Source organism: Rattus norvegicus, chromosome 19 (assembly GCF_021556685.1).
Source record: "Rattus norvegicus strain SHRSP/BbbUtx chromosome 19, alternate assembly SHRSP_T2T, whole genome shotgun sequence".
Classification (NCBI taxonomy): domain Eukaryota; kingdom Metazoa; phylum Chordata; class Mammalia; order Rodentia; family Muridae; genus Rattus; species Rattus norvegicus.
In genome coordinates, this window is record NC_141552.1 from 22,676,160 (window position 1) to 22,699,574 (window position 23,415).

Here is a 23,415-nt window from a genome sequence, read left to right on the forward strand (position 1 = left end):
GGATGGAACACAATGAATCTTCTACAAGATTACAGAGCAGCCTGGATGAAGATTCTCAGGTGAAAATGTGGACATCTCAAGGCAGGCACTGGACAATGGCTGTCAGTCTTGACTGAAGACTGGAAATGGTTTGCTATCTCATAGGAAAAGAAGGCCCCTCTGTCTACACTGTACTCTAAGGACAGTTTATTAGGTTAGGCATGACATGAACTATTGTCTCATGTCACAGATGTCAGTACAAAGTATCCAAGGTGTTGTATGCCAAAGGTAGCATTAACAGAACAAAGCACACAGTGTCATGAAGACATAAATCATGAGTTTGTGTAGCAAGACCCAGGCCTCTTCCAGGTTCTTAGATAGTAACTGAGAACCTCAAATACGGTAGTGATGTGATAGTGTGGGGTGAATCTAGTTACAACTACTTTCTATCATGTCACAGAGGACACTTTTTGTGTCATGGTCAGCTTAAAATGAATGACTAGACCTAAGCATGAGAATAACCAAATACTACATTGCTTCTCTAGCTGCTGAGCTTTTAAAAGCCCTGGGGTGACAGCAAGCTTTTGTGGACATTCTGGATTATTCCTTCTGTACTTTAACTCTCTGAGTCACCTCCACTCTCAGTAAGTTAGTTCAATTCCATGAATTCGAAATCAGTCACTGGAAAAAATACATTCTCAATACGATCTCAGATTGGCCATGGAAAAAGGGTACCTTGAACTGTCCCACCTAGGTTCTGGGCTTGCACAGGCCTGCTCTCCAGAAGAAAGCTGTGTTCACAGCTGCAGGCTACATTCACTATGGATGCTCTTGAGGTTCCTCCCTAAATGGCTCAGATTAAAATAATTTTCTTGCTAACAATCAAAAAACTGATTATGCCAAGCTGGCCTAGAAGAAGCTAGCTTCTTTTCTGTATTTTATCAGTTGTGCACAATACATATGGTCATCATTGATAACAGTTGAAAGATCTGCTCTAATATGGAAACTAAGTGATGCTGGAGGATGATCCTGACCCACAATGAGCAGTGGGAACACCAGAGCCCTGTACAGATGCCTGGCAACCTAACACGTTGAGCACGCACGGCTCAGTAAGTTCCCTGTGAACACACATCTCCTGAGATCTCTCTATTTAATTGGAGGTGATGCTGTCCACCTAATACAGGACCTCATGTGGAATAACAGAAGCCACCTGCAGGAGCTGTGGTGATGACTCACAGGATAGAGCATCTGCTGCTCTCTTAGAAGAACCACATGGACCCTAACAATTGGGTAAAGCATGTCAGTGATTATATCATAAAGTGTGTGCTGAGAAAAAGCCACATTATCCACACAAAAGACACTGTCACACTGAGTACCCCTTGGTGACTCTGAATTCACTTATTAGCCCAGGCTCCATGGAACATGCAGAGATCCATCTCTAGCTGTCAGTTCTAAGCCCTCAGGAGGGGACAGAACCCTTGAATAAGAATGATGGTCTTAACAGTCAAGAGATAGAAATCAATATTTATTCATATTGAATACATTTTTACAACAAAACAGGATTAAAATGAATGAATAAAAATATTTAAAAATATTTGAAAGTAAAAATAGTAACAAGAACATATAAATATGAAACAACAAAAAGAAAACTTCAATTAAAATCATAACAAAAATATTTCTAAACAGCATATTCTTAACGAACATTTAGAAGCACAGATGTATTGCTGTTTCTCCTCTAGCACACATAATGAAAGGCGGTCCCCCAAGTTGTCTCTCAAGTGATGTTTTCTGAAGAAGAAAGTGAGTAAGACCTCAATCAGTCAGGCTGGCTTAGTGTTATATAAATTTAGGGTCTCTAAGAAATGACAAATTAACTCTGAGGAAGAATACTCATCCAAAAAATGTTGTTACCATTCAGGATGTTTGTCATCAGGGACTCGTGAGAAAGCAACTTATTCTTCAGGAAGCTCTCTTACTGCTGTGTGTCCAATTCCAGCTCTCTTGCACTTTCTGAGACCTGGGAGAGGAAGGCAGTTTTTCAGACACTGATTTGGTGTTGAAAAGCAAGCCAGCTGTCAGAATGCTGCCTTCTACCACCTCAGTTCTATTGGACAGTCAACATGGACCTTTTAACTGATATCATTGTTGCTAACTCTGTGGGCAGGGAAAATCTCCAGAAACCCTCACAGTAATGTGGGCTGCCAATATGGGACCCAGACTTATACCAGTGCAAACCAAGAACAGGGCAATGGAAGGGACCTCATTGGGTTGCAGGAAGAAAGGAGATGTCCATATGTCACCAAGGTTAAAGCCAATGACAAGTACTAATTTGACATTTGCACTTGGTTCTTATCCCGGAAAGGTGCTTCCTACACAAGAAGTCACATGACCACTTGTCATTTCTCAAGAACCAAGAACATGTTCAAAACTCTACATAGCATCCAATCTATCACGTGCATGTGCAATAATGTGATATGTTATTGATCTGTCACCATTTGTATAATGCAGCTTCAAAAGTGGCAGCAAAATATACTTGCAAAATAATTCAGTTTCTGAAAAGTGGTTGACTTCCCAGAATACTTGTGCATAGGCAGAGAAATGAAAAATTCCATTACATGAGGTGGTTGGCAGGTTGTGTGTGTAAATTAGAAAGGTGGTAGGAGAGAGCAAAGATGTATCAAATTGGCAAATTTTATCAGATATTGTTAAGCTAACAGCTGCCCCTCCGTACCTGATGATGCTGGGTCTGGAGGTTGCTGGTCTTTATCTTTCTTGTTGAAGTCAACCAAATATTTCTGGTTCATTGCACACTCAAGATGTCCCTCCTTGCTCTCCTGCTTCAGTGGGAGCAACTTCTTCCTACATGTGTTCTCCATCAGGAGCTGGCTGAGCAGGTTTCTGGAAATACAGTCTGCATAGTAAGATCATGCTGCCCCTTTCTCCCATTCCTACTCCCAAGTCCCACTAACTCTACCAGGTCCCAGATACCCATGAAGACTTAATAAAATACATCTCGATACACATAATGCTGCTGCACAAACCACAAAGAGTTAATTCGGGGAAGAATAAATTGTTTGCTTGGCCTGAGTACCAATTAGTGTCCACATCTCTCAAAAAGAACATGGATCTATAACTATCCATGAAAGCCCAATGCATGGGGCCAACATCAATTAGTAGTTGGCAAACACCCGCAAAAGAGGTCAGTAGAACCAAGAGAAGGTCATGCTAACCCTGTGGTCCACGCACTGAGTGTTGTAAAACCTGGTATGACCCCAGAGGCCCAGGTCAGCCTAATAACGTTCTGCTGACGTCAATCAGTGCTGTTCTATCTAGAGCCTTCTGCAGATGCCTAGACAATCCTGGGATGAGTAACAGTCTTTTATGGAACTGAAAACTGAGTCCTGATGACCCTGGCACACTGATGTGTAAACAGCACAAGAGATAGAACCAGAGCTGAAGACCGTCCAATCCAGAACAAAGAAATCAGAAATAGCCATTCCACAGGTGACAGCCTTTCTGACCAGGACTTACCTAGAGAAGGTAATCTCCTTCTTCAGCTTACGGTTGTTTTCATGGATCTCAGTGTTCTCCATCTCTAAGTTGTGCAGAATTGACATGACCGCCTCCTCCATTCTCTCCAGGTCTTCATAATATGGATTTGGCCTGAAGTGTGGCCTGGCCCCAAATGATAGAATACAATGAACATCAGCATTTAGGAAGATATGAACTCAGGGTGGGTCCTGTACTACACCAGTCCTGGAAGGACACCTTCTGAATTCTACATATTGGACCTTCTTCAGCTTCAGAAACATGTTTTTCTGCGTCCAGCACACCAGAATCTCGGCATCCAGATGGAGGGTTCCCTGGCTCCCTTTATTCAATCAAGAGGAAATCTGCAGTCCAGCCAGTTGAGCTATCAAGAGCCTAGGCCACACCTCTCCATGCTCCCCCACCCCCAATGCACCCAGAATCCTGTGATTTACTTTTTCCTGTCCTGATAACAGACCATATATCATCCCAAAATTATAATCTGCACAACGAATACAAATATACAGGCAAACGTGGCCACATAAGCAAAGAACTGTGCTGTTGACCTTGGGGCTCCCAGAACAAAGCATTCACATCACCATGAAAGTGTTGCAGGTAAATACTTAGGCCAAGAGGATGTGGAGAAAGAGGAACACTCCTCCATTGTTGGTGGGATTGCAGACTGGTAAAACCATTCTGGAAATCAGTCTGGAGGTTCCTCAGAAAATTGGACATTGAACTGCCTGAGGATCCAGCCATACCTCTCTTGGGCATATACCCAAAAGATGCCTCAACATATAAAAGAGACACGTGCTCCACTATGTTCATCGCAGCCTTATTTATAATAGCCAGAAAATGGAAAGAACCCAGATGCCCTTCAACAGAGGAATGGATACAGAAAATGTGGTACATCTACACAATGGAATATTACTCAGCTATCAAAAACAACGAGTTTATGAAATTCGTAGGCAAATGGTTGGAACTGGAAAATATCATCCTGAGTGAGCTAACCCACTCACAGAAAGACATACATGGTATGCACTCATTGATAAGTGGCTATTAGCCCAAATGCTTGAATTACCCTAGATCCCTAGAACAAAGGAAACTCAAGACGGATGATCAAAATGTGAATGCTTCACTCCTTCTTTAAATGAGGAAAAAGAATACCCTTGGCAGGGAAGGGAGAGGCAAAGATTAAAACAGAGACTGAAGGAACACCCATTCAGAGCCTGCCCCACAGGTGCCCCATACATATACAGCCACCCAATTAGACAAGATGGATGAAGCAAAGAAGTGCAGACCGACAGGAGCCGGATGTAGATCGCTCCTGAGAGACACAGCCAGAATACAGCAAATATAGAGGCGAATGCCAGCAGCAAACCACTGAACTGAGAATAGGTCCCCCATTGAAGGAATCAGAGAAAGAACTGGAAGAGCTTGAAGGTGCTCGAGACCCCAAAAGTACAACAATGTCAAGCAACCAGAGCTTCCAGGGACTAAGCCACTACCTAAAGACTATACATGGACTGACCCTGGACTCTGTCCCCATAGGTAGCAATGAATATCCTAGTAAGAGCACCAGTGGAAGGGGAAGCCCTGGGTCCTGCTAAGACTGAACCCCCAGTGAACTAGACTATGCGGGGAGGGTGGCAATGGGGGGAGGTTTGGGAGGGGAACACCCATAAGGAAGGGGAGGGGGGAGGGTGATGTTTGTCCGGAAACCGGGAAAGGGAATAACACTTGAAATGTATATAAGAAATACTCAAGTTAATAAAAAAAAAAAAAGAAGAAAAAAGAAAGAAAAAGAATATTTTTGAGTAGAATAAAAAAAAAAATACTTAGGCCAAGACATAGACTCCTATATTCCGGGTGTGGAGGGAAATATAAACATATAACAGTTGTGCATATGCATTTGGATGTATGCACACACAGACTCACAGACTGAGACACACCCACAAAACAAAGAGAAATGTAAACAGAGTCAGAGAAAGAGAAAAGCAAATATGGAAACAGAGAGCACTGTGAGAACCAGGAGAAAATCAAGCACCATTGCTGTGTCCGAGGGGCTCCCACAGACACACAGACAATAACAAACAGGCCTGAGCCTGACAACTTCTAGTCAAGCATTGAGATGAACTGTTTGGGACCAGGCCCCTCAGGTTGCTGCCTGGATCTTCCAGCACTCAGTCCCTGCCTAGCAAGTACAGAGACTCACCATAAACTCACTGCAATTACAATCTTGCAAAGCCACCAGCTGTCAAGGGCTTTGCAAATGCACACTAGACACTCACTCTCCCTGACTTTATCCCCGAATTCTTCATTCAGACCACAAGTTCTGCTTTTCAATAAATGGAAGCAGATGAGTCCATTTTCCATTTCGCTCCTCAGGAAGGGTCAAGGTTCTGAATCTCCTCTATATGGGAGGTGAGGTTTAGCACAGGGTGGTTAGGGAGGCACAGCTTTCTAGAACCCAAAACCTTAATAGGATAAGATGAAGGTGACCTTACAGACCCAGGAATGAAACAAGAGCATTTGGAGCGATTCATACCTGTTCTTCATGGATCTCTCTGTCAGAAACCTCAGGCGATCTCTCAGGTCATTTCTCTCCTCGGTAATGAGCTGCAGCTCTTTAATCAGCCTCTCTTTTCCTTCTTGGCCTGATTCTCGCTTAGTTCAGTGCCAGGGGATGATGTTTCTCTCCCAGTGTCTGTAGGTAGAAGAACACAAGTGAACCTGCATGGGGAGAATGCATAGAGTGTACATAGACCACAGTTAGGCCTAAACAGGAGAACAAGCCTGGAACCCAGTGTCACTGCTAGGCGATTGGTCTATCCTTAAGAGGCGTCCTCAGTGGATCTCAGTTCTCCCACTACTCTATAGAGACCAAGAGATGTAAGCAGCCAGGTGTTCCCTATGCCGGAAATCACGTGCTTACATGTACCATGGAGATGGCTTCTCCAGGATTATCATAAACTGAACAGGGTACAGCTTTATTTCAGGACCCTCACCCCTGTGGTTTCAGAACTCAGATGATAAATTCACCATCCACTAAACTTGACTCAGATGTCCTACCCTGATACTCTAGGCCAACAACTTTGGATTTAAAACACATTTCCAGGAAGGACATGTTCAATAGACTTATCAATTCCCCTATATGAAATAACAAATGCCCCAGAAGTTCCAATAGGTTACAGGCTGAATCTTGGTCCACATGTTCCAAACATTTTTGGTATTTTAGAAAAATGTTTGTAACACACAACCTCTAATATATAAAGCTAATGATGACCCTGCCAGTTAGAAGAAATCAGAGGTCGTCTAAGAACATAAGCTTATTGCCTGGAGCACAATTTTCTCCCTGTTACTATTGTCAGATATCCACTGTATTTAAAGAAGCAATGAGAGTGAAATACATTGCTGCCCTGTCTAAACTCAGAAAAGGTGGACCCTCCATGACTCCTGATCGTGTTATTATATCAATGTAACCTAACAAATTCACTGTAAAAGTAAAGGCCAGAAATTCACAGGATAATAGCATTGGCCTTACCATATACTCCCTGTGGGGTTGGGGAAACTAAAGTTCTGAAATCCTGACTTTCAGGAATTGTGATATTCATGAAAATTCAATTCCTTTTCAGATGCTCCAGTTGTTGTGGCCCATTGCTAGAAAGGTCAGCTTAAGCCTGCAGCCCCCCTGACAGGGAGCTCAAAATATATTGCCCAGAACTTACTAAACATTCCCCAGAAGTGCTGTCTTTCTCCATCATTACTTTGAGACGAAAGGCCAAACTCCTTCACTTTAGTCTCTCCACAATCGACGTTCCCCCTCCCAAAACGCTTGCGAAGACGGGAAAACATGTCTTAGCTTGTAACTGCCAGACTCAGACTGAGAGAAACTAGGGCACTGGTTGTCACTGATGTCTGGTGACATCACAGAGGATGCCAGAACTCTCTAGGAGACAATAGAATGTCCAAGAAGGGACAGCTGATGTCATGGGGAGCAGACTTTGCCTCCCTGCTAATGTTCTCCCTGTACTGAGCATAAGCTGAGGTGCCCTTTCCAGGAGACTTTCCTGGGGAGAGCCACTGAGCATCTCCTGCTTCCAAAGCCAAATTTTCTTCAAGGCTTGATTATAAAAAAACCTTAGTAATTCCTATGCATCTAAATGAATGTTTCCTTCTATATCTTGCCCCAAAATGTCTCATCCTAACTCAAATTGTCCTCATTCACCAATGTTAGCCATTAAAGCTTCCTGAGATTTCACACCAGCTTGAATATGCAGTCAAAAGTTCTCCTGTCTCATTATGTACAGGTGCTTTATATCACATCAAGAAATAGTCTGCATGGTAGGTTACAACATGGGTGTGTGTTAGGGGAACACTCATGAAGTCATGTGCTTAGCAATCGACAATTGCCAGAAAATTCCTTAGGAGAAAGAGTTGAAGTCTTTAAATGCTAGGAAAAGTGTGGAGACCAGTTGGCAGAGGAAAGTGCAATATTGGAGCCAGCAGTGAAGGGAACCTCATGCTGGTGGTGGGGTTCTCCTCTCTGCACCAATGTCGCCAAAGGAGCACTGCTCACAGGCCTGAGTAAGATATACCATGAGCTTCTATCAAAAAAATAAAATAGTCAAGAGATATAGGGGGTGCACAGAAAGGTCTAAAATGAGGCTATAAACATCATTAAGTGGATAGAGCAAGGACCCAGCACCTGTACACTGGGAAATGGCCACCACACCAAACACAAAAGCATCTATCATAGTGAAAAATGAATACTTTACAGAATGCACACACTAACATTGATTGATCATATCCATAGTTCAAATTTTGGGGGCAAATTCATGGCCCTAACTATCTTTCTCTCAACTTATATAGCAAAAAATAAGAGAGACAGAGAAAAGAAAAAGTCAAAACAAAATCCCAAGTTTCTCATATGAGGACTGCAGGAAGTGTTATATGGTAGTCAGTTCTGATTAGACATTTTAGATAGAACAGTACACAGTGACCCTTGATGAGATGGGCCCTATATAAAGCTTTTTGCAATATTGGAATTTTAACAAACCTCATCCAGAACGTACAGAAGAGGTAAGGATGTGATCACCATGTCCTTGCTCTCTATCAGTTTTTTTTTCTGTGTCCCCGATTGTCAGGCATAGAACAGCAACAATCTGAAATAGCTGGTAGACATGGGAAAACGTGGCTAAAACTATAGTTGTGGGTTACACACCTCAACTGTCAAAGGCTAATGCTGTCCTCACAGTCCTTGGAAGCCACTCTTGTAAGCCTATCTATTGGAAAGTGGAAGGAGGTTTATCTGAGCTCAAAGTGAACCTGGCCATCCAGGGAGAGGGCAACATGGGATACTTGAGACCCTGTCTAAAAACAGCACAGAAACCCACCCTGCATTCAAAGCATCATCCACCAATTCTCGATTATCTACCATTCTCTCCCTACCAGTCGTTCAGTTTGGAATGGTAGAAAAAAAAAAAAAACTGGGACTGATCTTTCCATTCTAAGGACCTTGATCTCTCTTTCCTTAGGTTCACCTTAAGAGTGCATACAAATGGATATCATCATCTGAACATCGTAGTATTATCTACTTTGTATATGTAGCATAATACTGTGCCTATGACAATCTCAAGCTTCCTTGAGTGTTGTTGCCCCATCAAGAAGTGTGATGTACTGAGGCCAATCCCCAGGGATCCTTTCAAGGGATTAGAAGGAAGCCATCAGAGATACTCCACTTCTTTGTCATTAGATTAAATCAAGTTGACACAATGTGAACCTGGTGGGCTATTTGACCATGCATCTTTCTCACAACCCCACCTTTCTGAGTTCAGTCCATGGCAGAATTCATTGCCCACCATCGTAGATATTTCTTTGTATATTTCCACAAGAGCCAGGATTCTTTTCTTTTTTTAAAATAGAATTAGTTTTAGTCAATCAACTGTTGTCCTATGTAAGAAATGATTAGTATATATTGTAACTTACCACACTGTATTTGTGTATACAAGTACATTATTGGAAATCCAGCATTACTGAGGAATTGGAAACCAGTGCTGTGGCCTTGCCTTTCTGTGCCTAGTCCTGGCTCACAGGCAGCAGGGGGCAGACCTTGAGGTCCTCTTCAGGGACAGAGTGATGGTGAATGGGCACTGAGCAGGCAGAGAAACACAGCTGAGTCAGCTCCTTTCAGGTATCAAACACATCATCTCCTTTCCATCTTAAGGGCTGTTGCTGAGGTCTTGCCCCCATACCTACCTTAATAGCAGTGAATTTGTTACACAGCAGCCAGCTCTTTCCTATTGTTCTGTAATACGCCTCCACATCATGGATGCCAACAAACAAACTAATAAAAAACAAAAAAACCTATTGAACTGTGTGGTGCTGGTCACATACCCTGTTATATTCTGTATGTTACGAGGTTTGTTAATCTTAACAAGTTCCCCAACTATGAGCTTCACATAGGACCCATTAGATTCAAGGAAAATAGGAACAATTATGTGTAAAATGACCCGAGTCAGGGCCCATAGACAGCAGCATTTCCAGCACTTGTGCTTTAGCCCATGTGGATTTTGCAATGAGCTGGGCCTAGCAATGTCCAGTACACAGTTGTGAGCTGTTGCTCTGGTTGAAATGTATTGGTGTGTGCATTCAATAAACTACACCTATTTAAATGAATTCAGTGTTCCTGTGGTCTGAGTCCAGACCTCTTGACACCAAATCTTCCCTTCAGCAGCACTTAGGAAAAGAAGCTAAGGTTAGGAAAGGTGACATCTTGTCATAAATTATGTGACAAGAGGGATGGAGAAATGATCCCTTGTGTTAAGAATCAAGGTGTCCTCTGTAATATTCAGGTCTATACTGGCCCTGTGCATCAGCTTCAAGGACCCATTTCTGATTTTCTTTGGGGTTCCCGTGATGATGCACTCAGACATGATTGGAAAGAACCAAAACGGTGGTCAGACTTGATTTATAAAATGCAGGCAACATTGCAAACTTATGTTGCAGGATATTTGATTCATATTATCAGCCCCAAGATAGTGTTATTTACTTTAAAAAATTACCTCTGACAGTTCAGTTCAGCACTAGCACCGATATTTTACCCTAGAGCTTTTTTTGGTTGTTTGTTTGTTTTTTGTTTTTGTTTTTGGATGAACAAGTACTTTCTTATTTTGTGGCCCAGCCCTAGCTCTTACTCCTTTGCACAGTCACAGAGAGACCTCAAACATATACTCAGCCAAAGGCAGGGGAATGTAGAAAAGAGCCTAAGGCAATACCACATAATGACATTGAAAGTGGGTGGCCAAAAGGTGTTATAAAATTCACCTCACTTCAGTGAGTGATGACATACCAACCTGGTGGCCTACGATTCTGGAATATTAATCAGAATCCTTTAGTCATATTAGATCTTAATAGAAACAAGGAAGCAGTCCTTTCCTGAAGTATATATTCATCATACGTAAAGAAGATATTACATCCATATACAACTCAGAATAGAATTATCCCCCAAGACCGGAAAGATCTGGCAACATTAATATTAGAAGCTTCTCCTGTGTTACAGTGGTAAGCACAGAAGAAAGAGGAAGATAGGGCTGAACACAAAAGCATCAGGCCAGAGCACTGTTTCTCAGGATGAGTTGCTAGGTGAAGGTAAATAAACCTTACTAAGTTTAATACAGTATTACATACACTGTTGTAAGTAACTGGAGCCGAGGCTATCCCCAAAGGTTTGCCTGTCTGTGAAATCTGATACCCTAACTCAGGTGTCTTCCCTGGCCTCAGTGGGAGAAGGTGCACCAGCCCTACAAAAACTTGATGTGTCTTGGTGGAGGCACACTCTGAGGGATATTCCTCTACTCTCTCAGAGGAGATGGTGTGAGGACATTGGGGAGGAACTATGGGAGAGAAGTAACAAGAGAAAGGACAGCAATTGGGATGCAAAGTGAATTTAAGCCTGTCAGTCACTGCTCTATTGCTGTGAAGAGACACCTTAACTAAGGTAACTAATAAAAGAATCAGGGTGTGCCCATGTCTCCAGGTAGATATGTAGCAGAGGACTAGCTTATCTGGGATCACTGGGACGGGAGAACCTTGTTTCTGAGGAAGCTTCATGAACCATGATATTGGAACTTAGGCCTCTGAGGTGGGAGTGAATTGGCGGGTGGAGGAGCAATCTCATAGGGAGAGGGTGTGGGGGGACAGAAGAGGGGGTCATGTAGAGGAACATGGAGTGGGAGATAAATTGGAAATGTAGATAAAATAATGAAAGAAAACTAAAAAACATGAGACTATGAGTATCATTCTAATTCAAGCCTCAAATAATAAAAACATAAATGCGAGAGTCGCCTGGTCCTGTTCATGTCATCCTGAATCTTAAAATCTTTTTTCCTCCAAATTCTGTGCCACATGAGGTGCACTGACCTGTCAGCTGCCTGCTTGGATGACAACTGCAGCAGCTTCCCTATGCACTTGCTTTGTAGGAGCACGAAATCTATTGAGCTCCCTTTTCCAAGTTGGAACTTTAATTGGTAAGAGTCTTGCCTTGAGGACACCTTCCACTTCTCTCCAGCACAGAGGCAGGAGGCTTATCGTTAATAACATTCATCTCCTTAACTATGTCACCCTCCTCTTCAGCACATGACTTTGCTGTGACATTAAACTTCTTAGTGATCTTTTCCACTCTAAGCTGCACATGGTTTTCATGTGTTTGCCCTGTGTGTTGTTTCTTCTCCTGCAGTCTTGAGGAACAGTGACCAAAAGTAACCAAACCACAGGCTCAAAGCCATGTTAATACTGTATTGTGTACTATTTTCACAGAGCTGCCTGAGATGTAAATGGGACATGGAGAATTCGAACATAGTTTGAATCTTAGGCCTTTCACTGGGCAGTCCCTCATCTTCTCTAAAAATTAACCCCATTCTTCTACCATTGAGACCCACCTGCTGCTTAGCTCTTTACCCCTCTGCCGTGGTCTGTTCCATATCTCTTCCTGCCCATGTCTATTCTGAATCTCCTGCTTCAGCTTGCCTCTGCCTATGTCCCTCTCTATGCCGGAAGTTCTGCCCACATACTTCCTGACGCAGCTCTTGGCCATCAGATCTTTATTACATCCAATCGGCAGTGAGACAATACCTGATACATCTCTTAGCTTGTGTTGAGCTGGTGAGAAGGACAAACATCCACAAAATAGCAAACCTGATGATGGGACATAGAAATGACAAGAGAAATCCTGCCAGCACTTAGCTCACTGCCAGTACAGAACTAACAATTGAAAGTTGACACACCTTAGTACAAAGGGAGGTCACCTCAGCATTTCCCCTTTACTCCAAGAAATACCTTTAATTTAACATTAATAAGCTAGATAAAATAAGAAAACTTATGAGATGCATCAGGTAAGAATTACTGTCACAATATTCTGTCCATTCGTATTTTGCAAAATTGGAGAAGGTACTTCATTATCTAAATTATATTAGTCTAAAATTTTGTACCTAAATCATTTTCTATCACTTTTTAAGCTTTGTATCCCTTATCTATCATAACTTGCATTTATTAACCATAATAAGTCTTCTGAGACCAAATGTACTTTCATTAATTCCAAACAATTTAAGCGTTTATGTCTTTCATCCTTAAAATTTGACACATTTTTTGCATACAAATTTTCTTTTTCTTTTTCTTTATTCAGCTTCCACATGAAGATTATTTTTGCTCTGATTTAGAGCAGGATGCAAGGGTGAAGTGCAAACCTGAGGGAAGGGCAGATGAATGGAGTTGAGCTGCAGGATGTGAGGTTCACAGAGAATAAATAAGAAGTTAAAAAAAATAAGAAATAAGCACAGTGGGGATGAAGCTGTGAATGCTTGGCATGGGGAGGTTTGGCAGTGGACTGGGCATTTTAGGGGTGGTGTGGGATTGGCGTGGGTTCTGGAGTAGTAAGGATGGTGTCTGTTCTTGTCTTTTGGGGAAACTCCTCGGTCTTCTCCCATCCCTCCTCCACCTCTACCCCCACCTCCAACCGCCATAACTGCCTCCTACCACAGCAGCGGCTTCTGGGCATCGGCCTCTTTCTGCTCAAACTCTTCTATGTGCTCGGGGGTGGTACAAGCTTTCATTTTTTTTGTTTTTTTTTTTTTGTTTTTTTTTTCGGAGCTGGGGACCGAACCCAGGGCCTTGCGCTTCCTAGGCAAGCGCTCTACCACTGAGCTAAATCCCCAACCCCCGGTACAAGCTTTTAAAAGTCCCAGGCAGTGGGCAGACCACGCACACTCTCCTGGCATCCCCATCCTCTCTCAGGACTTATGGTGCCAGAGCGGTTATCACAGGAGTTTGGATACTGCTGTGGACTGTCCATAGAGCCCTGCTTTCTGAGCCTCCCATGTCCACCCTGTTCCTGTCCAGGTTCCTGGCTGTCACATTTCTGCACGATGGTGAACAAGTTTGTTTTTCTGATTCTCATAACAAGAAAAGGTTAAGACTAAACTATCTAATCTTCAACCCCATCCCAGATCTGAGGAGGAGAAATGTTGCCTGAATAAAAGGAAATTCAGAGCAAACAGCTTCCAAACCTAAGAAATGACAGAAATTGTTGGCTACCCTGGGAGTCAGACAGCAAATATTCCTGTGTCACTGTGGCATCCACCTTCAACTCACTGGGCCAGGAGCTCTGACAACAATCCTTTGAAGCAGGTCACTTGAAGGACTATCCTATTTTTTTTTCCAAAAACTGGGACACAGACTTCCCCATGATCAACTTCTGCACAGTCTGGACAGCTTTCTGGCAGCAGTAGAGGTAAGTAGGTAGTATTTCACCCAATGGTTCTTTAGAGCCCATCATCTTTTTCAGAATAGATTGGGGACACTACCAGGAGTTGAGGTCTCTCCCACTGTGAAAAGCCTTTAACATCTGAAATGGCAGATTCTTCAGATCTCTAAAGGATTTGAGAACCACCTTTGTATGTAATGTCTATCTCAGTGGACAAATGTGGCTTTTTTTCCCAAGGGATTTACTTCCTACTTAACTTTAAAAACATACACAGGAAGTTAAATAAAGCTTATTTCTGTACCTAACTAAAGCAGTACCTAACATGACTGGAAGACTGATTATTTATAGTTGGAAAGTACTAGCTTGAATTCCTTAATTATCCACGGCAGTGTGCAGTAGTAATTTTATAAAATTAGAATTTTACACCACATTGTGAATAAGTTGCATATACTTATATCTTAAAAATGAATTGAATCATTTATGCAAGTACAATTTTAAATTCTATCATCATTCAAAAATCCATGCCATCCTAAAATATTTGAGACTTGGTATTGCTTTCTAGTATAAATAGAGATACAGTGATCTATGATTTTGTCATTTTAGTCCCTTCTCCTGATTTCCCACAACATTAGACAGAGAATTGAGGAGAGAAAGAGAAAGGAAGAAAGACACCCCTGATTCGAATCTGCTTTACTGTTTCCTCCCTGACCATGGCCAGTAAGAACTTGCAACCAACCCCCTAACTGACAATAATCATCTACAGCCCACGGCAGACAAATAACCACCCACCCACCCTTCCTCTTGAGAATGAGGGGGTCATGTTCCTTTAAGTTGCTTCCCAATGTATGTGGGGTGACAACATGTTTTGGGGACCTTACAACAATTGGGACATTTTCCAAATCCTGGGAGATCTTGCAGTTTCCTATGCGTCCAGACCCTGAATGTGGCGGGATTAACTGAAGTCCTGGCTACATTAACAATGAAAAATACAAACATACATTCTTACCATATGAGGAAGGTCACCGGATATCTACCCCTTGAAGTTTGCTCAAAACAATTAGTCAATTAGCTTTTTATTTATCTTCAGGTCACTTCTTAGTAAACAGGCAGTAAAGAGACAGGTTGTTTGCCAAAATTATATCAATTGCTTCTAAGCCAGTCACCAATTGAGTTCCTGCCATCCTTTGAAGTTTCATCAGAGAGGCTCTATTTTGCACAGACTCACAATACTTATGTCTCCCATGTGGCAAACTAAAAGAACTGTTAAGATCTCCTTAAATAATTCAACAGTTTTCCCAATCCAAAGTCTCCCACCCTCCTCCAAAAAATCAAGAGATTCCTCACAAACATCTCCACTCACTTCGGTACCAGTTTATATATCAGTCACATTTCTGTTACTGCAGAAAAATACTATGACCAAGAACAACTCAAGGAATACAGTTCTTCACATTGTGGTAACCAACCCCAACTACCAAATTATTTCATTGCTAAGTCATAAATGTAAGGTGGCTACTGTTTTGAATTGTAATGTAAATAGCATGTATAAAGTATGTCTCATATGTGGTTGTTCCCTGAAGGGCTTGCAACCCACAGGTTGAAAACTGCACTTGTGTGTGGTGGTGGGAGGGGGGGTTGTGAGTTTTTTGTTTTGTTTGTTTGTTTTCCTTTTTCTCAAAACCCAAATGCTGATAAGAACATAGGCCAATATCAGGCTCTTCAATTTTATTCCATTAGGCACTGTGTCTGCTCTCATGATATTAACATGCTGGTTTTCTTTTTTACTATTCCCCAAAATGAAGGTGAAATCATTAAAGGTGATGCCTCCCGCAGTGCTTTACTGTCTTATTAGTTAGCAGTGTCTGACTGCCCTGCTCAGTTGTGCTTTCATGTGAGTTCTGAGATTTTTTTTCATTCCCATGAAGATCTGTAATGGGATTATAATGGGATGGATTTAAACCTGTAGATGACTCTGGTAGGATACAATATAATAATATAAATCATACTGATACATGAAAATGAGAGGCCTCTTCATTTTCTGGTTTCTTCAGTTTTTTTTATTTTTCCTAATGATTTCATTTTAACAAGTCTTTACTTCCTTAGATATTACAAGATTTTTATTCTGAATGGGTTTGTTTTCTTGGCTTCTTTCGTCATATTTATTGTTGGTATACAGGAGTTCTATTGATTTTACTGTGATTTTAGTGAATGTGTCCATGAGCCATAGGAGTTTGCTAGTGGTTTCGTGGTCTTTATATATGGATCATATCGCCGGCAAATGAGAATACTCTGACTGCTTTCTTTCGTATTAACATGCCTTTCCATCTCTCTATTGTCATATTGTTTGGATAAGACTTCACATACTAGTTGAATTAGATGAAAAGAATGAACATCTGTGACTTATTCCTGATTTTAGTGGAAATCCATTATGATTTCCTCCAGTTAGGATGCTGTTGGCCTTGCATATTGCCTTTATAATGTTAAGGTATGTCTTCTCCATATCCCGGATTCTCCAGGACTTTTGCATTAATCACTGTGGGATTTTGCCAAAGAGATTGTCTGCCTCTACTGCAGTGATCATGTGTTTCCTGTTCTTGGTTTTCTGTGGTGAATTGTTTATTCATTTGTATTTGTTGAAACATTCTTGCACCTCTTCAGTCAAGCCAGCTTGATCACGGTACCTGACACTTTTGGTAAATGTCTGAATTTTATTTTCCAGGATATTATTGAGAAATTTTTCACTTAACTGTTCCTTCCAATCTTAGTTTCTTTTCTATGCTGTGAAGAGACACCATGAGCAAGGGAACTTGTAGAAGAAAGAGTTTATTTCAGCTTACAGTTTCAAGGATCATGAGTCTATGAATATTATGCTGGGGTACACGGCAGGAGGTAGGACACCATGTTTCTAGAGAACTGGCTGAGAGCTTACATCTTATGTGCAAGTCAGAGACAGAGAAAGCTAGTGTTAACTATAGATGGTGTTGAATTTGGAAACCTCAAAGCCCAATCCCATACACTCCTCCAACAAATCCGTATCTTATAATTCTTCCCGAATATTTCCACTAACCAGCAACAAACATTCATATATGTGAGTTTATGGGGGCCATTATCATTCAAATCACCATATTCCACTCCCAATTCCCTATAGGTTCTTAAACATATCATAATAAAAATACATTAGCTCAGCTTCCAAAACCCCTGTAGTCTTTCAGTCTCTACACAGTTTATCCACAGTGCTTTTCGACACTCCAGGAAGTCCCTTAATTATTCCCCTATGAAATCAAAAGGCAAATTGCATATATCCAATGTGTAATGCCAAAAATATGTTATCATTGCAAAGGGAAATTGGGAATGTGGTGAGCCAGTTCAAGGCATTAACCCAACAGGGCACAGTCCACATTCTCTACTTCTGATGCATGACAAAGGGATAAGATGGGTCCACTGCTCTGGCTTTGCTGACTGCAACATAATTCCTAAAACTATGTTGTATCGCATAGATCTGTGGTGGTTGTGTTTTCATTGTCACTCATTTCTAGGATTTTAATTTTTCCTTATGTGTTTCTCCCTTGGCCCTTTCAGTAGTGTGTTGTTTGTGTTGCTGACCTTCCACGAGAGTGTGTACTGACTGCACTTTCTATTGTGTGATACCAGTTTGATTCCTTTGTGCTTAGATAGAATGCGTGACACTACTTCAGCTTTCTTATCTTTCCTGAGGGCTCTTCTGTGTCCTAATCCGTGGTCAATTTTGGAGACAGATCCACAGGCTGATAGAAAATATATGTATAGTTCAGTGTAGTTTGTTAGGTCCATTTGACTGATGATGTCACTGAATTCTGCTCCTCCTCTTTTGTTTATTTGCATGTGATCTGCCAAGTGGTCAGAATAGACTATTAAAAACAATCACAACCACTATTATAGCTAATGGGTAATTTCACATCTATCTGATAATTATATATTTAAATTTGTGACTGCTGTGTTTAATATGTATATATTTAGAATTGTAGTATCTTTTGGTAATTGCAAAGTATGAAATGAATGTCCTTACATCTTCAGGACAGGATTGGTTTGAAATCTATTCTGTCAGCTGGATAGAGAAACTGCATAGAATTGCTATAGGGACCTGTGTCTTAGGTCTGTTTCCCTAGTATATCCTCTACATCTCTCATGATGGTGATCCTGTTTCTGGCTAAATGTATGTCTGTTTACTGGGGAATTGAGTTTAGTAACGTGCAAATATTATTTAAACCTATGTATTTAATTTTGTTAATTTTTGTGGGTTTTATTGGCTTCTTTTGATTGACTGTTCTAGTTTTGTTAAATTATTTCCTGTTTCCTCTGGTATTTTATCCTTCTCTTCAAACTAAAGTATTCCTTTTAGGATGCTCTATAGAGCTCCTTACTGGTTATACATATTTTGTAAATTTATTCATCATATGCCTTAATCAGCACAGTAGCTGGGCAGCTGCCTGACCTCCATGGTATCAGATCTACTTTCCAAACAATAACGCTCAACTCTTACTGACTGTGTAGCATCTTGGCTGCTCTTTGTTGCACTTGGACAGCCCTCAGGACCAGGCTCTCCTCTCCCTTAACCATGGCTGCTGTCCTCTTCCTCTCTCCTCTCCATCACACATGTTCTTCCTTTATTCTCTGTCAGCTTCTTCCTCCTTCTTCCCTCCTCATGATCCTCTCTAGCAAAGCCCTCAAAGCTCCCCCCACCCCCCACATCTCTCTGCTGTGCAGCTGTTGGCTGTTGGCTTCTTTATAATCACAGTTAACTGGGAGCAGGGTCAGTTTTTGGAGGTTAACCAGTCTTGAGTTCTACATATTAGCATTAAAATACAAGCAGAATTAGGCCAATCCACTACAAGGATTTCTTTTGTTTTGTTTTGGTGTAAGTTTTCTTTTACCTTTTCACTTTTTATTTTATTTTTGGCTATTTTTTTATTAATTGGTTATTTTATTTATTTACATTTCAACTGTTGTCCTGCTTTCCACACTCCCCTCATCATATCTTACATCCTATTTCTGCTCAGCTTTGCCTATATGACAGTGTTCCCCCACCTACATATACCCATTCCCACCTCACAACTCCAGCATCTACTTTTGGTGGGCAACAGGCCTCAGCGTAGTCAATGGCCTCCCACCACATAGGTGCCACTTAAATCAGTCCCCTTCTACACAGTTACCTAGAACCATAGACCCTGTATATACTTTGGCTGGCAGTTTATTCCCTAGGAGCTGGGGGATTGGTGACAGAGGGTCTGGTTAGATATTAAAGACCAATAGTTGCTGCTTTCTCTTCTTTTTCTGGTTATGGGTGAAATGGTGATTGTGTGCTTCATTTTTTGAAATTATTGAGAGATGATTTATTTCTTGGTTTTTCTTGGGTATAGTTTAGCTCATTGTCTTGGAGTTTCCCTACTACAATCCTCTGTTGTGCTTTCTTAGAGAAAAATATTGTTTAAATTTGGTTTTGTCATGAAATATTTTGGTTTCTCCATTTATGGTGATTGAGAATTATGCTGGGTATAGGATCCTTGGTCCGCATTACATCTGCCCAAGATTTTCTGGCTTTTGGAGTCTCTGTTGAGAAGTCTGGTGTAATTCAGATAGGTCTGAACTTATTTGTTACTGGTTATTTATACCTTACCCCTTCTAATGATCTTTCTTTGATCTGTGCATTCAGTGTTTTAATTATTATGTTAATGGAGGAATTGTTTCTGGTATGATTAAATTGGCATATTGTAGGCTTGTTGTACCCTCATGGTCTTTTCTTTCTTTACCTTATGGATGTTTTCTGCTATGATTTACTGAATATGCTTACTGGACCTGTAAACTGGAAATCTAAATTCTCTTCTATTCTATTATCCTTAGGTTTGGACTTTTAATTCTGTCCTGAAATTCATGGATGTTTTGTATTCAATAAACCATACATGGTTATCTGAAAGGGTATTTTGTGATTTGTGGGGTGATCTCCTTGACCCCAACTCTTACATCTAGTACCACGTTTTATAATGAAACAAGGTCAAGAATGGTGACCTCTTGCCATAAACTATATGAAAAAGGCAGGTGAATTAATGTGTGTCAAGTATCAGTAGATTCCTGGGTGGTTTTTGCTCCGGGTTGGCCATATGCAACAGTTTCAAAAGCCCAAGTTTGATGTTCCTTGGGATTCCCAAGATGATGCACTCAGACCTGACAGACAACACCCAGATTCCTCGTCAAAGAAATTGATTTATAAAATCGTGGGAACGTTACTAAGTCATGTTACAAAATATTTGATCACACTGTGATCTCCAAGAATGTATTATTTACTGAGAAACTAGTGTGTGGTATAGCAGGGCCATGGCACAGACATTTAAAGCAAGAGTTGTTTATTCATGTAAACATGGACTTAATTACGGTATGGCTCACCTACCACACACATTTATGGCAAAGGTAAAAAGTGCACTTAGGTCCAGCAGATCAAGACACAACGTGAAAGGAAATCTAGATAACTAAACCAATGGAAAGTTTTTGAGTTAAAGGATTTTTAAGAAAGTGTTCAGAGGGAACAGGACTGCTCTTCTTCTGGGAGGTCAGTGAATCAGGAAAGACAGTTGGGAGCTTTACTTGACTTCAGCATCTGACTCCTGAAACTTCATTGGTAAAATTAATGTCTGGAATTTTGGATTGTAAAACAACAGGTTGGCCCTGCAGCTTTGGGCAAGGCCCATGGACAAAGAGATCGCACCTGATGGGAACAATCTTAAAAGCCATCTGATTCTGGTAAGTCACCTGAGAAGTCCTCAAGGAGAGAGGAATGAATGGGTAGCACCATAATAGAAGGCTTTAGGATCTCGGATAGTGCTACTCTAGATGCCTTGGAAATAGAAGCAGAAAATGTAAAGCTCAATGACTTCACAGGAATTAGCTCATTTCTGATTATGATTTTTTCATATTGGTATTTTATATTTATTCTTTTTTTAAAATTTAAAGCAAGAGCCTTAGGTTGTAAGGTGAGGCGGTCTTAGAATCAGAAAATGCTTAGAACACTTGTATGGCGCCCCACAACTAACACTATCTGGCTAGAAATTCTGCTTTTAATCTCGTCATCATCGACAGCTTCCATTTAACCAGCAGGGTCCATGCCAGGCAGACACTGAGCAGGTTGTATGTTCTGTTAATCTCCACAACAACCCAATTCAGCAGAAACTCCTCCATTTTACAGGTGAAGAAACCACAGCTCAAAGCAAATGAGTATCAGGGTCCCCTCAGTCTCACTGGCTGTCACTTAGACCCACATCCTTCTCTGTAAAGGGAAGCCATGGGCCTGATGTGGCTGTGCAAGCTGATTCTGCTGAGATGATCAATGCTATTCTTGACCCTGGAAGAATTTAAGACAAGGTGACCCACAGACTCCTGGGATAGATTCTGCCTCTGGGTTCTAGGGTGGGACACAGTATCCCTTGTCGTGGGTCTCTACTCAGCTGAGGAGTCTGCTCCCATCTGTCAGCTTCTATGGCAGTGGTTCTCAACAGTCCTACTGCTGCAACCCTTTAATACAGCTCTTCATACTGTGATGATCCCCTCCATAAAATTATTTCATTGCTACTTCATAAATAATATTGCTACTCTTATGAGTCATAATGTACAAGGTATCTGATATGCAATCTCTGTGAAGCAGTTGCCACCCACAGGTTGAGAAATATTGCTCTATAAACTTTTTTTTTTTTAATGAAAGGCTTTCACCTCAGAAGTACCTGGAGCAGTTGTAAGAGCCCTGAAATACTGACAAGTTTTGGCAGGCCCAAGACTGCTTGCCTTAATGACAACAGAGATTCCTGGCTAAAGGCACAATCTGAAATCACTGTCCCCAGGTCATTTCTTGCCTAAGTTTTCCCTCATTACAATGTCTGTCTGCTTGGACATGTCTGTCCAGGAAGCCAGTCCATGTGGTCTCTGATACAGACAGAATGCTAAAGGCAAGAATGCTTTCCCTCTGTTGGCCCACAGTCATTTCTATAGAAGTAAGTTCAAATCCCCTGTGGATAAATGTGTGTCTCTCACATGGTGTGTGAGACTTGAAATGTCAACCGTTTGAGTTGACAAAAAACAAATTTCACTTCAGATTTACAGCTGACTAAAAATTATTTTTGGGAGAATGCAGAGGGTGGCCAGGCCTGCAGAGTCAGATCCCCTCCCTGCCTGGGATGATCCCACCCTCAGTAGACTTCAGCTTCACCTATAAGGTGTAATCAGAAAAATCTGACCTTAAGATTCTGAAGTCCACAATATGCACAACCCCTAAAGTTGGTAAATGGCCTATATGGGGGTTTTCTCCAGTTTAAACTATTCTGGCTTCTTTTCTCTCTTGTGCTGCAATCTGTTCTCTCAGGTCTGTTGGTCCTGGAAGGACCTGGGTTCAAGTCAAGGCCTCGTGGGTGGGGAGGAAGATGTTCTGTTGTGTGAATGAGTATGGATTAAGAATGTAGCCCCACCAACAGATTGGGAAAAGATCTTTACCAATTATACAACAGATAGAGGGCTTATATCCAAAATATACAAAGAACTCAAGAAGTTAGACCGCAGGGAGTCAAATAACCCTATTAAAAATGGAGTTCAGAGGCAAACAAAGAATTCACAGCTGAGGAATGCCGAATGGCTGAGAAACACCGAAAGAAATGTTCAACATCTTTAGTCATAAGGGAAATGCAAATCAAAACAACCCTGAGATTTCACCTCACAGCAGTGAGAATGGCTAAGATCAAGAACTCAGGTGACAGCAAATGCTGGCCAGGATGTGGAGAAAGAGGAACACTCCTCCATTGTTGGTGGGAGGCAGACTGGTACAACCATTCTGGAAATCAGTTGGAGGTTTCTCAGAAAATCGGACATTGAACTACCTGAGGACCGAGCTATACCTCTCTTGGGCATATACCCAAAAGATGCCCCAACATATAAAAAAGACACGTGCTCCACTATGTTCATTGCAGCCTTATTTATAATAGCCAGAAGCTGGAAAGAACCCAGATGCCCTTCAACAGAGGAATGGATACAGAAAATGTGGTACATCTACACAATGGAATATTACTCAGCTATCAAAAACAACGACTTTATGAAATTCGTAGGCAAATGGTTGGAACTGGAAAATATCATCCTGAGTGAGC

At 41.4% G+C, this 23,415-nt stretch overlaps 3 protein-coding genes across 10 annotated transcripts in view; 1 reads left to right on the top strand and 2 right to left on the bottom strand.

Annotated features, from left to right (window-relative positions):
• The window catches only part of LOC147999107 (uncharacterized), a 924,037-nt gene that overhangs the window by 708,107 nt on the left and 192,515 nt on the right, over nucleotides 1-23,415 (bottom strand). The gene's annotated exons all lie outside the window — the stretch shown is intronic.
• Nucleotides 1-23,415, top strand: part of LOC147999133 (disks large homolog 5-like) — a 190,466-nt gene that overhangs the window by 131,375 nt on the left and 35,676 nt on the right. For 2 of the 6 annotated variants that reach the window (XM_087596188.1, XM_087596189.1), the window contains exon 2: nucleotides 20,953-21,034. The gene's annotated coding sequence lies outside the window, so the exon portion shown is untranslated. Of the gene's footprint in view, nucleotides 1-3,312; nucleotides 3,520-3,620; nucleotides 5,313-14,009; nucleotides 14,294-20,952; nucleotides 21,035-23,415 lie in introns of those variants that run through there. The other 4 variants (XR_015643884.1, XR_015643882.1, XR_015643883.1 and 1 more) reach the window with 4 other exon arrangements.
• LOC147999136 (uncharacterized) lies at nucleotides 1,486-7,340 on the bottom strand. The gene is made up of 6 exons (XM_087596176.1): nucleotides 7,236-7,340; nucleotides 6,056-6,214; nucleotides 3,511-3,654; nucleotides 2,711-2,877; nucleotides 1,891-1,996; nucleotides 1,486-1,767 (listed from the first exon to the last, which is right to left on the bottom strand). The coding sequence occupies exons 2-5, from the start codon at nucleotides 6,064-6,066 to the stop codon at nucleotides 1,932-1,934; spliced, it is 387 nt and encodes a 128-aa protein (XP_087452302.1). The 5' UTR covers nucleotides 6,067-6,214; nucleotides 7,236-7,340; the 3' UTR covers nucleotides 1,486-1,767; nucleotides 1,891-1,931.